Raw genomic sequence first — 13,811 nt, 5'->3', positions numbered from 1 at the left:
AGTGATCAGGTTTGAATAATGCCGTGAACCCACGGTCAATGCCAATAATGCCCCTAAATAAAATACAGGTAGCGCCATCTCCTCTCTCCTCCTCCTGCATCGACATTGGCTCCCCCTACGCGGTGCTGAACTACAAGACGATCTCCGCGTTCTCCGCGCGTCTCTCTTCAACGCTAAGTAAGCGGCGAGAACTGCTGCGTACTCCAGGGTGGCGTATGGTACTGCTGCCGAGAAGTAGCGGCGCCTGCCAATCGAAGCTCGACCGACATTACTTATTGGGTAGCGTGGCGTTGTCGGCGGGCTGTAGGCATCCGGTAGAAGGTCGGGCGAAATTCCTCTCGCCACGTGGTGTCAGACGCCAACCCTAACAGAACGCAAAGCGCGAAGCTATGTTAGTCGTCGGCGCTCTATGTCGATCATCGGAGATCGTTTTCAAGGTGCGGTCCGCGCTGTGGTGCCGCCGCCCGAGTGCATTTGGTCACGGTTCATAACGGTTCGACGCGGATGGATAAGGAGCTCAAGAGCGTTATCGCTCTTGAGCGCCTTATCCACCCCATCACCTTAAGCATCATTTCATGCGATAACTTAACTATGATCTGGCGGTGTGCCTTTGACTTTTCTCTCACATGTCATTTCTTGTATTTCATCCATGCTTTTTTCCGACTTTCTTTTATAACGTGCTTTTTCGTGTTTGATTGTAAATGACATGTGTAATGATGTATTTGATCTGTAGATGTTGTTTATAGTAACTCTAATTTGCTGGCTATTGATATCACCATCAATGTTTTTATTATTAACCGAGGGTCCCACTACAGTTCTTTCACTTTGGGACCCTCGTCTGTATATTCGTCATGTAATTACTTCCTTTTTTTGGAATCCAATAAATCTGAATCTGAATTTGAATCTGAACGGCTTATAATGATCGGAATGTCGTCAGCGCACCTGTTTGCCTACGTACCGTCACCGCTTCGTTACGTACAGCGATGCACACAAAAGGTGCTCTTCGCACACATTCACGCCAAACAAAGTCAACGCCATGGAATGTATGACTGAGTCGACAGAAAGCCCGTGTGTTTGAAGACGATCTGATTGAAGTCGGGCAAGAAAGTTTGCAAGTAAACGCAGTGCGAACATGCGGCACTTAAAGGGCCCCCCACCAGGTGTGGCGATTTTGAGCTGACAAGCGCAGAGCATACAATGCGTGATAACGATCGTGTCTGCGAAGTGTTACGTCGCTACGCGCCGCAGAAAGATCTAAAATTTATAACCTAAACCGTTTACTCTCCTCCTCGCGCCCGCGGCGCTCCGAGCCGGAAGGTGACGTACACTTGCTAGTGCGCCTACGTACATGTGTTTGCGCAGTGACGTCACTCGTGGTAACACGTGACTTCGAAAATTATTTAATGCAACGTCTCTTACTTGTGTATTATGTTGCTTGAATAGAGGAATTAAAGCTTAGCGAAATATTAAAAAAACACAAACCGAATGTCTGCGTGTTGTTGTTCGCACCGCAGCAAGAGAGATGTACTTGCGCTTCGTCTGCTTGTTCCCACGTCATGCACTCGCGCGCGCAGACACCGAAACTGTGTCATTTTCTACCGTGTTCCCGCGCGCGATCATGCTTTTATGCGTTGCATATTGCAATCACTCAGTTCAGCCCTTGGGCGCGGCCGGGCAGCCACCATTGAGGGTATGAGCCATTGTTCATTGCTGCGCGTCTCATGTGTGGGTCCATTCTTTTTTAAGTTTGCGATGTTTGTTATTAAGTTGCTTCTATTTTTATGCGTTGCATATTGCAATCACTCAGTTCAGCCCTTGGGCGCGGCCGGGCAGCCACCATTGACCTTTAGCGCAACCACGTGACGTGACGTCACGACAGCCGGAGGAAAAGCTGGGCCCCAACTCGCGCAATATGCAACGCATTCTTGGCTTAACCACGCTAAGCCTGGCCATTTTTTTGGTCCGCTTGTGTCTCTCTCTGTATTCGTGTAGCACTGAGTTAAACCGCTAGTCAGGTGTCCGCATGCACAGAGCGCAAAATCGTGCGCTGCGCCAAGCGAGGCAACATCAACGCGACATCGCGATCACGTGACTACGCTACAAAAGCACAAAGCAGTCGCGAAACGTTGTGCCTGCGCACGCCACTCACAATGCTTGGTGCCGCGATGGCGGTGGAAGCAAAAAAAAGCAAGAAAAAAGCGTGTGACGGCGTTTGGCCAATGGGAGGGCCGAGCGTCGAGGGAAAGCGCCAGGGAGAAGGACGGCGGCAATCTTCTAAGGACGGCGCTACTTTAGTTTTTTATTGACGGGCTTTAGATGCCATGGCATCGTGTAGACTCCTAGTGACAAAAAGAAAAAAAAAATTGCCTCCGGTGGTCTTTACTGAGGAAACGAAACAGTTCGTCACAGGCGGGCTTGATGCTAGCTCCTCGAAATATCAGAAACTGGCTCACCTTGGGGTCTCCCATGCTGCGGATTGCCCGTATCTCCTCGGGCCAGATGACGTCGTAGAGCTGGACGATATAAGGGTCCACGCTCATTACCTCCATTTTGACCGGGCCGATTCGGAAGTACGGGTGTGGTACGCTCAAGTAACAGCGCAGGTCCTTCTCTTCGGTAGCATTCTGGGCACAGGGTCGGGTGACGTATATACAATACCTAATGAGCATACGGTTTACTGGTTTGTTGCACGCATTCATGGAAAGCAAGCTGTTAGCTATGCATAGGCTCTAGCTAAATGCCACGTATGTTGTAGAATTTTGTTTATCGTAGCTAGATAGCATACGACTGCACACCTTTCTAAAAGTTTCAAGCACAAAGACAATCTTAGTCCAACACATTGAGGAAATTAGGTGATCGTCCTCTGAGTGAACAGACGTTACTAGGGCACCGTCCCGACCGATCATCGGCTCAGAAGGCAGTGAAGGCACTGTTATGCTTTCTCAGAACTTCTCGTTTGTGCGAGCGTCTTTAACAAGTGCTGTCCGTACAGGTATCTACAACTTTTCTCTACCTTCTCTCGCTTCTCCTTCTCCCTTCCCCCAGCGTAGGGTAGCCAACCAGACTATTGACTGGTTAACATCCCTGCCTTCCTATATTACTCTCTCTCTCTCTCTAAAAGTTTTACGCGGTAATCGTTTGCATCTCAACAGAAGGTCTAGTGAAGGCTACGAAATGTAATCAGCAAGGCAGTGAAATTTCTCAAACGACCTTTGTAAGGGCAATGTTAGCCGTACCCCTTCTAATCCTGTAATATCCATAAGCTACATAAAACACAGAACTACACTCGACGTGCGTGGCCCTGTGCTCGTCGTCTGTCGCGCTTTGCTTTTTTTTTAACCCCGATTCACGGACTATGATGGCCCTCCCTGTTGCAGCACGTCAACAATGTGCTGGACCAAGAGGCACGAGCCTGTACCAGGAGGACCCGACAGAGGCCTTAGTCCCTTTGAGAATGATAAGTATTGTTTCTCTCTCTCCTTCTACCTTGAACGGTCTCTAACGCAATCGCTTTGTTCTCAATAATTATAGTAGGCTTTACCATGATTGGCTGCAGTAAATTAGGAAGAACATCTTGTGTGGTTTTGTTCCCTGTCATGGTCTCGCGTTCAAGTACGAGCCTTCCTGGTAAACTTATTCACTAATCTTCATGGCGTATTCGCTAGAAACATTAGTAAAGGTCGAAACCAGACAAAAAGCTCAGATTTGTAATACTGGCTTGCAGTACGTATTATTGGGCTCTACTTGAATTTGCGAACTGCGGCCTAGAAATGAAAACTTCGGCTTACAACAAGCGGTTGCACAACGACACTTTTATTCGTTTGAACAGCCATTTATTGCAACGTTGGCTACGCGGCTAAGGCTTCCTTTGTTCAGCCGCTGCTGATAATCAGGAAAAGTTAGCCGCATTAATTGCTTGGTCTTCTTTACGGCTAGGAACTTTACTTAGCGAAGCTAACGAAGGAAGAATGTAGTGAATGGAGAGAGGTAGAAAGTAAAAATCTTGTTTCCGCTGTTAGCAACACAGACTTTTAGTGGTCGAGCAGGAACGCTCAGAGCTGCTCGAGAGGTGCTCCCAAGAGGGCATGTGCAACGGTGTTTGTGTGCGTATACATTTGCGGTGTAGGCTCATCTGCATGGTGTTAACCGAGGCCAGCACAAGGTCCTCGCAGTCTCGGTGCACCGAGGAGGTCTACTTTTCACATACTGCGGAGCGGATATGGTCTGTCCCTCAACGTTAGTTATACCATAACAACCACGAGGCCTTGAAACAAATGGCATGCATGTCGAAGCACAGACTTTCTATTCGCATATTTTACTGCATTTAAACTGTGCATTTCCGGAGTTGTAAGAGACTGTTGACGACGTTGGTGCTTTGAGAGAATAGAATTTGCCTTGAACACTACGCCATTGCAGTTGCCGCTAAAAACGTTACAAACAACCGGAGCAGCTTGTGCGAAACATTAACTACCTTTGCACAAGCTCCGGCGGGAGTGAGTTCAGTGGGGTAATGACACATTGCTGTTCCCACTGAAGAAAAGAGGCTGCAAACGCGAATACCAAAGAAATCATGAAAAAATAAATACGCATGCAACAAGAAAGTTTCTGAGTTACTGACCCGGAGTTTGTCTCCGCGGCAGAGGTCGTTGTACGCCTCCAGGTATCCATCGACGAAGGGCGTGTCAACGCTGGGCACCTGCGGCATGTCTGCATCGTAAGGTTGTTAATTGTGCAAATGAATGCGCGCCACAGCAGAAGCAACACGAATGGCATACGTTCAAAGCACAACCAGACAATTTATTGAGACCCTCTAACACATATGTTCGCCTTTCTTTTTCGCGATTTACCGCGGTCCCTACTTTTTTTTTTACTTCGCGTAGTCTCTCAGTGAATCACTGTTTATTACCTCGCATCGCACTCTATTATACAGTCAACTTATTGGGAAGCACAATTATTTTTCATATTTTCGTATTACATGCAGATGACATATGTTAGTGAGGACCATTTTGTTGTACAATTTCGATGGTTTTAAACAACTCAACTAAACTTTTTGAAGGTTAGACTGCTTGTGTATTGCTTTATGATGTTGCCGACGTCCCTGTTTAATGTGTTCTGAACCCCATGTTCTTTTTTTAGGCTAGTGTATACCACCGAGTGTTATTAATGTAACATTTCTATGTGATAATTTCTATCACTGTTTCTCCCTGCGCTTTGCTCAACGTAGAATAGTTACATGAGCGTCTTTAAAATTATATCTTAGTACATGAATAACGAGTATTTCTACGCTTGACGCGCCCCATTCACTTCCGTGAATGGGCCTATCAGTGGATGTGAAAGAATCACGCTTTGAATAAGGTGGATGTGATACGAACGTCCTCTTTGAAGTAGCGCGACACCGAACTTGTGATAATCCTTTTGCCTGTTTTCTTTTTATTTTTAGGCTAGACCAAATTAAGAATAACATGCACCGTTAATTTCACAGTTCATTATTCTCTCGTTTTCGCCGCCGGTCTTTCTAGGCGGTGACGACGTGCTGCTTGATAAGTACAGTTTCGTATGCAAACGACCTCCAATTAGGTGCTGCACATGACAACAGAATTGTGGCACAGAAATCTGGGAGGTTAGTCGTCGACGTACCGCGTTCTATTACCGGGGCTGCTATCTTTCATTGCCGCACATCGATGAGTGAGGCATGTCAAGTGAAAGAACGTTTTGCCCTGCGCTGTGCAGTGAAATGAGCGCATCGCATCAGAATCACTGCGCTAAATCAGCGTGGGAAATGTCTAAGTCATTGGGTAGGTGTTGCTTTTTCCCTGATATGCTGTTTCTGTACTTTAAATGTCGGACCATTCTCGGTAAACGTAGACCGGTTTTTCCTGCCGTTGAGGTGACTCTTTTCGCGGCCCTATCCCAGAAGGAGCGCAGTATGTAACACAGCGTCTCAAACAAAGACTTGAAACTGCATTTGCAGCGCGCAGCTGTACGGCCCCGTAAATAGGCGCCGACGAAGCAATGTGCAATCACTTATGGGTCGCAACAGCTGCACTTGGATTCTATAGCCGTTGCACACTTGAGTTCTTCCAGAAGTGCGCACTGACGTCAGCAGTGATGCACAATGAACTTGTATCACCCTAGCCGATGAATCCACCAGTGAAGACATGGTTCAAATCGCAATAAGTGAACCGAGAGATATTGAGTAGGTCACGTGATGTACACCGTTCAGTGGATCAAACACGGCACTCGGAGGGTATCGCTGCCGGCGATTTTTGAGCCATGAATGAGCTCTGTGGACACCGAGCTGACACGTGACGATATACGACAAAGAGGAGAGCCTCTGCGACGCAGTGGCAGTGTATTCGGCCGCACAACGATTGTCCAGTGTTCATTGATGGCTGGAAAAGTGCCGGCCGCCACGCGAGTGGGGTATCGCGCCTGAATATCTGAACACTGTGCGTATGTTTAATTGCACATGCTCTAACAATGCAAAATTGTAAGACTATACCTAATCGTCATCACTAACAACGAAAACTGCGCTTTATGTTTCGATTCAGGAAATTACCAGGGTTTCGTGAGTGCCCTTCTATGCTACCGAACAACGATGCTTCGCATTGCGTGGCGCTCAACTAGTGTTGCGGCAGTCAATTTGTTTTTTACTTAGCAGAACCTTATAGTCTTTTTCATTCATTTTGTGTAAAAACCGCAATGGAGGCCTAACTTAAGGCATACACAAAGGTCGTTAACAGAGTTAAGAACGTAGGGTTCAGTCGTTCGCGACCTTTGAAAGTTTGAAAGTTTATTTAACATAATGAACGTATACAATTGCAAAGTACACACTTTTGGGACCCAAAAAATTCCTTAAAGGGTCCCTACCGATTGTTATTAGGAAAAAGAACACTTCTATGGCAGCTGTTCTGTAAAAACTGTGCATATGCAAATGTGTGCATATCACTCCACGTCACGTGCAAGCTCCTTTTTGAAGATAGCAACTACCGTGGGCACAGATATCTTCTGCCTCTCTGTAACGCAAGTAGGGGACAAAACGGGGGTGGGGGTGGGGGAGGAGGTATGAAGGCGATAAGAACATCTTCGGAAGAACGCCAGCAAAAAAACATTAAAATGTGAGGAGTTACCGTTGGCGTTAGCTGGCGTCAGCAAGCAGCGTTAATATTAAAAATGCAAATCTCTTCCGCTTCCCTGAATGAGTACGCCCAGTTCCCTTATTCACAAAGTCTGCGCTCTTTAAAGGACAGACTTGTGTGGTATGAAACGGAATCTGCTCTGTTTGTTTCTTTCTTTTTTGCTCTGTTTTGTTAATATCATATGCAGGTAGAAAGATAGGTCAGCTACTCTCTCCCTCTCTCTCTTCTAGAGCAATATATATATATATATATATATATATATATATATATATATATATATATATATATATATATATATATATATATATATATATATATATATATATATATATAATGAAGAATGTTATAAAGAGGATAAGGTTTCTATGGGTGCAGAGTTCAATAACTATACGACTGCGTTCGCAAGTTTAATCGCATTCAGTTCCTGATTGAACGCCCTTTAGACGACTAAACTAGAAAGCAAAGACAACTACAAATCTCCATCAGTGAGAAGAGTTGCAATTTCTCTATTTCAAACAATAAAACGATGACGTAGGTGTGCTACTTACCGGCGCCGGACGACTGTTCTTCTTCCAGCTAGACAAGAGTAAACGTACATCAGACTCATGGCAGGGTTTAAATAATTACGCTGCGAACTTATGCGTGAACGAACGAGACACATCCACTGACACGTTTCAGTGTGGCCTTGAAATCATTTCATACCAAAAATGCGCAAATTTTTGATAAGATTCTCAACGCATCTGGTACGGGAATGCAGCATACATTTCGTATTCTCGTACGGAAAACGCAAGAAAAGTAGTAATTGTGATGCATACACACCGCTTTAATGGAAGCAATACCTCTTGTTGCACTTCGAACTGAAATGAAAATCTTCCGTGGTGAGTGACCTAAATAAATTTTCGTCGACATCGATCGTGCTGGTATATATATGTAGCTGCAATGCAAAGGGCGGACGCATAGACGCCACGCGGCGCGTATCTCGCATAGCAGGGCAAGTGGCGCGATGCGATGCTAATGATGTCACACATCATTACACAAGTGTGATCATTACACATTAATGTGTAATGATCACACATCATTACACATTACATTACACATCATTACATCATTACAATCATGTACACACACGCACACACACGTACGCACACGCACACATATTTCTAGTATTATTGTGTACATCTCCTTGAACTTCTTTTTCTTTCTCAAACCTTGTTTAACTGCATTGTACCGCTACCTGTGCAGTTGCTGCATGGCGTTCTACCTGTTGCGATAATATGGAACATCAATGCAAAATGTGGAGAAGAAGAAGAAGCCGGAGGGAGCGGATGCACACCACGTCGGCTCCGTATTCCACGAATGTTCTTCTAGCGCAAATCGCCAAAAAGCCACCCGCTATTGCACGCCAACGGACTCAGCTCGTTCCCAGGAACAAGTGGATACCGAAAACCAGGTGGGATTCCCATTTTCAAGCCTCTACGACAGTATTTTGGCCGGACCTCGTGGCGGGAGAGCCGCGAGGCCACGCGCCGGGGCCGGCTTCCTCAACAATTGCCGATCATTTTCTCAATGATGGAAGTCACCGTAGAGGGGCGCAGCATATCCCAGGAAGAAATGGATACAAGCAAGGGATGGAAGGAGGTCAGACACAGAAGATCAGACCGGCGAACCTCCCAACACCGCGAGAGCACCTTGTCGCCGACGCGGCTCGGCAAGCGCAACAACAACCCATGGAAAGGCAGGCTAGAGCAAATACGCAAGGCAAGCAGAATGCCACATTTGCCAAGAGGGGATTACAAGATTGTGATCAGACCGCGTGGAGGACTCAAATTATCCGAGCACGGTATAGTTCCCCTCACAGCTGCGGTACAAGATGCGGCAGGTATTCCTCGAGACGAAAGGGAGGAGGACATTGTCTGCCCCAACAACTATCAAAATATCCTCATCGTCAGTACCTCGGATCAAGAGCGTGCAAACAAATATCAGGAAGTAGCACGCATCAAGATTCAAGACAAGTTTTACGAGAGCAATGCTTACGAGACAGCGCCTGACATGACGGCCAAAGGAGTCATCAGAGGAATCCCACTCGACGAGGGCCCAAGAGACATCACAGCAGCGGTGGTTACGAGTAAAAACCCAACGGCGATAGCAGCAAAGAGACTCAGTAACACTACCACAGTGATTGTGCTCTTTGAAGGACACAAAGTGCCCACGTACGTCCGATACAGGGCAGCGCTACTCCCTTGCTCCCTGTACAGGAAACAAGTGGATATCTGTCACCAATGTAACAGACTTGGACACAGAGGAGATGTATGTCCCAACCCTGACAACAAGATTTGTGCGGGATGTGGAACACCAAACCCAGAAAAAGACCACAATTGCCAACCTAAATGTCAGTTATGCGGCGAGGACCATCCGACCGCAGACAAGACGTGCAAAGCCAAATTCAAAAAGCCCTTCATCGTTAAACAGAGACAATGGCACAGACTGCAACGAGAACGACAAGAAGAACATGAGGACGCTATCTCAAGAGAAGACAGAGCAGAGACTCGCGGAACGCCTGGCCTTCTAAACGCCAGGGAACGACCCTCCAGGTCGAGAACAAGGTCTCCATCCACCACCAGGTCCTTATCCCGGTCCGGCTCCAGGACACCGGGGACACGATCCAGATCCAGGTCCAGAACTAAGCCATCCTCTTCAGCAAACCAGACTAACACGGTGAGCTGGGCAGACGTGGTCGATGGCGTGCGCCCGGGGGCTGGTGGGGAGACTGCCATTAATAACGAGATCAAGCAACTAAAACACGAGAACGCGCAGCTGAGGATTCTGCTAGCACGTATGAGCGATGAAATCAAAATTCTCAAGGAAGGAAAAAACCAAATAAATCAGGTAACTCCCACTCCACGCGCGAGCACGAAAGAGCCATTTGAAATCCCGGACAATAAGATGGACGAAGGGGATGAGCCCCCTCCACTCAAACGCAAGGCCCAAGCCATAAGTGATAAAGAAGATAACGCAGTGGTAGATAAAGCATTAGCCGATATCCAAAGAGCCTAGCAGAAATACAAAAGTCCAATGAAAAACGGGACGAAATGATGAATCAAATGGCTAAGGCAATAACAGCAATTATGAGTAGATTAGATATCCTAGAGGCAACCCAGTCACCAGGTAATGGACTCCCCTCCGTTGCGTCAGAAGCACCACAATCCTTACCCACTTCACAACCACATAATTATATCAGATCAGCTTCTCTCCAACCTCCCGTCTCCCTCCCATGGTCGCACCCGAAATGAAGCGCGCTAAAGAAGGGTTCAGGATATGGCAGTGGAATTGTAGAAGTTACGAAAACAAAAAGTCAGTTTTGCAGCAGTATTTGAAAGACAAGGATACACCGGACGTCATAATTCTGCAGGAAACACACGGGATTGCAAAGCTAGCAGGATACAGATCTTTTGGCTATGCCGAAGGGGACACCAGGGCATTAACTACGCTGGTAAAAAGAAACATAACATAACAACAAGCCATAACACAGGCATAACGCACATTGACAATATTCTATTGGAACTCATCCCACAAAAAAAGACAGGACGTAGCTTATTTATTCTCAACATTTATAGTAACCCCATGCTACATAAACACAAATTCAAGAACCTGTTCCAGAAAACACTCAGACTTGCTGGAGAAAATCCGGTAGTTATAGGAGGAGACTTTAATGCCCCACACACCACGTGGGGATACTTATATACCAGAGCAAAAGGAAGGGACTTATGGAACGACTCGCAAGAATTAGGCCTCACGCTCGTCACAGACCCCGCCACTCCAACCAGAGTAGGCACGGCGCTAAACAGGGACACAACCCCAGACCTAACCTTTACCAAGAATATTGAAAAGGCGACGTGGCACAACACACTGGAAGATTTGGGTAGTGACCACCGCATATTGGAGTTACACGTCAGAGAAGGGCCGAATAGACCCAAGGAACGACAGATCAAATTAGTAGACTGGGAACTGTTTCGTAGAACGCGAGAGAAGACACAACAACGATCAATCGCAGACATGGAACAATGGACTAAGGAGCTCAGTGATGACGTCAAAGCTGCCACAAAAATAGCACCACCTGAATCTAACTTGGATAAATGCGACAGCAGACTTCTCCACATGTGGGAAGCTAAGCAGTCGCTTCAGAATAGACTTAGCGGTCAGAAGCATAACAGAAAGTTAAGAAAGCGCATAGCACTCCTCACCAAAAAAAAAATAGAAGAACATGCTAAGCAATTGACCAAACAACAATGGGACGAGATATGTAATTCCATGGACGGACAATTAAGCACCGGCAAAACCTGGCACATGCTCAGATTCCTGCTTGACCATGACAATAACAAGAAAAATCACATGCAAGCCATTAACAAGTTAATACACGCATATGAGGGTACAGAAGAGGAATTTCTCAATGAATTACAGCAGAAATACTTAAAACAGGCACCCCCTTGCATCTATCCTAGCTACAACGGGAATACAAACGCAAAATTAGACGAGGAACTCACGGAGGCAGAAATCCGCGCGGCCCTACAAAAGTTAAATACCAAATCTGCCCCAGGCCCGGACGGTATAACCAACAAGACTCTCAGGAACCTGGATGATGAATCGATAGCCAAATTAACAGAATACATAAACGAGTGTTGGGTAAAGGGAGAAGTGCCAGCTCAATGGAAGAAAGCGACGATAACGCTTATTCCAAAACCTGGTAACAAGCTTGAGATTGACAACCTCAGACCAATCTCCCTAACATCCTGCGTCGGAAAATTAATGGAACATGTAATTTTAAACAGAGTAGACAACTTCTTAGAGGATAATAACATATACCCAGATACAATGATAGGATTTCGCAAAAATCTTTCGACACAAGATGCGATGCTCCAACTTAAGCATCAGATAATCGATTATAACATGCGCTCGACAAGGGCCATGTTGGGCCTTGATCTTAAAAAAGCTTTCGATAATGCCAACCACGCAACCATATTGGAAAACATCGAACGAATAGGACTAGGGCAACGGACGTATAACTACATCAAGAGCTTTCTATCAGATAGGAAAGCAGTCATCTCCGTCGGAGGGCTCAAGTCGCCCGAGATCGACATAGGGGGGGCCGGCACGCCGCAAGGCGCTGTCATCTCGCCGATGCTGTTTAATCTCGTCTTGATGGGACTCCCCGAAAAATTAAATCACATAGAGTCCCTGAATCACACAATCTACGCGGACGATATTACTATCTGGACCTGTGATGGCAGCGACGGATCAATAGAACAACGACTACAGACTGCAATTAACACAGTAGAGGAACACCTCATAGGAACAGGCCTCACATTCTCTGCAGAGAAATCTGAACTTCTATTGTACCGCCCCACACTTAGAGGCAGGCCTCCCAGAGGATACGACAGAAACAAGGCTCATGAGGAAATCAAGCTACACACCAAGAACGGGCGGAATATCCCAATAGTCAACCAGCTCAAAGTGCTGGGTCTGGTAATCGAGAACAAAGGTACAAATAGGGAAACCGTAATGAAGTTAGACACAAAGGTAACAAACACCATGAGATTATTCAAACGAATTACTAACAAGCACCAAGGTATGAAGGAAGAAAGTATCATACGGCTGATACAATCATTCGTAATCAGTCAGATCACATACATAGCAGCCTTCCACAATTGGTTTGCAGCTGAAAAGCGTAAAATTAACAACATGATAAAAAAAGCATACAAACTAGCGCTAGGGATTCCCATCAGTACGAGCACGGATCTCCTGCTAAAGTTAGGACTCCACAACACACTGGACGAACTCATAGAAGCACAACAAACATCTCAAGCAGAGCGACTAACCAAAACCAAAACGGGACGGCATATACTAAGCAAACTAGGAATGAATTATCACAATCTATACGGGGAAAAGATGACGATAACGAGAGAAATTCGTGACAAACTCCTAGTACCAAATATACCCAAGAACATGCATCCAGGTTACAACGACGGCAGACGCAAGAGTAGAGCAGAGAAAATTATCCGAAGCTTTGGGTCAGACGACAGAGCAACCTTCGTAGACGCGGCTGAATACCCAGACAGAAAAAGCTATGTAGCAGTAATCGTAGATCACACCCAAAAACCCCTTACAAGCGTATCAGTTAATACCAAACATTCCGAGACCGCAGAGGAGGTAGCCATTGCACTAGCATTGGTCTCCACGAATGCTCAGTACATCATTAGCGATTCTCAAGCGGCCATTAGAAATTATGCAAAAGGTAGGATCTCTCCTGAGGCATGGCATATCATCAGAGTCAATGAAGGAAAGTTCTCCAATGCAGAGAAGAACGGCAGGCAATTGATTTGGTTCCCAGCGCATACGACTCCAGACATTCCCTCAGTCAACCTCAACGAGGTAGCTCACCGCGAAGCTCGAGGTCTTACTCGCCGAGCTGAGCAAAGAGTGACTTCCATCGGTCAGGAGAACGCGGAGGAGCAAATCTGGAGAGAAAAAGACATATTAACAAGATGTAGTGACATTACCAAATTCTATCAAAATCGGAGGCGAGTATTACCACCGCCTCACACTAAACTGAACAGAGCTGAGTCCGTTACTTGGAGGCGACTACAAACAGAAACTTATACGAGTCCCGTGCAACTA

At 46.2% G+C, this 13,811-nt stretch overlaps 1 protein-coding gene across 1 annotated transcript in view; it reads right to left on the bottom strand.

The window, feature by feature from the left end:
- The window catches only part of LOC135912301 (prolyl 4-hydroxylase subunit alpha-2-like), a 52,194-nt gene that overhangs the window by 21,100 nt on the left and 17,283 nt on the right, over positions 1–13,811 (bottom strand). Inside the window, exons 5-7 of the mRNA XM_065444693.2 lie at positions 7,688–7,715; positions 4,619–4,707; positions 2,454–2,624 (exon numbers count right to left, since the gene is read on the bottom strand). Coding sequence (XP_065300765.2) covers positions 2,454–2,624; positions 4,619–4,707; positions 7,688–7,715 — 288 coding nt within the window. The remainder of the gene's footprint in view (positions 1–2,453; positions 2,625–4,618; positions 4,708–7,687; positions 7,716–13,811) is intronic.

This window comes from Dermacentor albipictus, chromosome 6, assembly GCF_038994185.2.
Source record: "Dermacentor albipictus isolate Rhodes 1998 colony chromosome 6, USDA_Dalb.pri_finalv2, whole genome shotgun sequence".
Lineage (NCBI taxonomy): Eukaryota > Metazoa > Arthropoda > Arachnida > Ixodida > Ixodidae > Dermacentor > Dermacentor albipictus.
The sequence above is the reverse complement of the archived record's forward strand: the minus strand, read 5'-3'. Positions and strand labels throughout refer to the sequence as shown.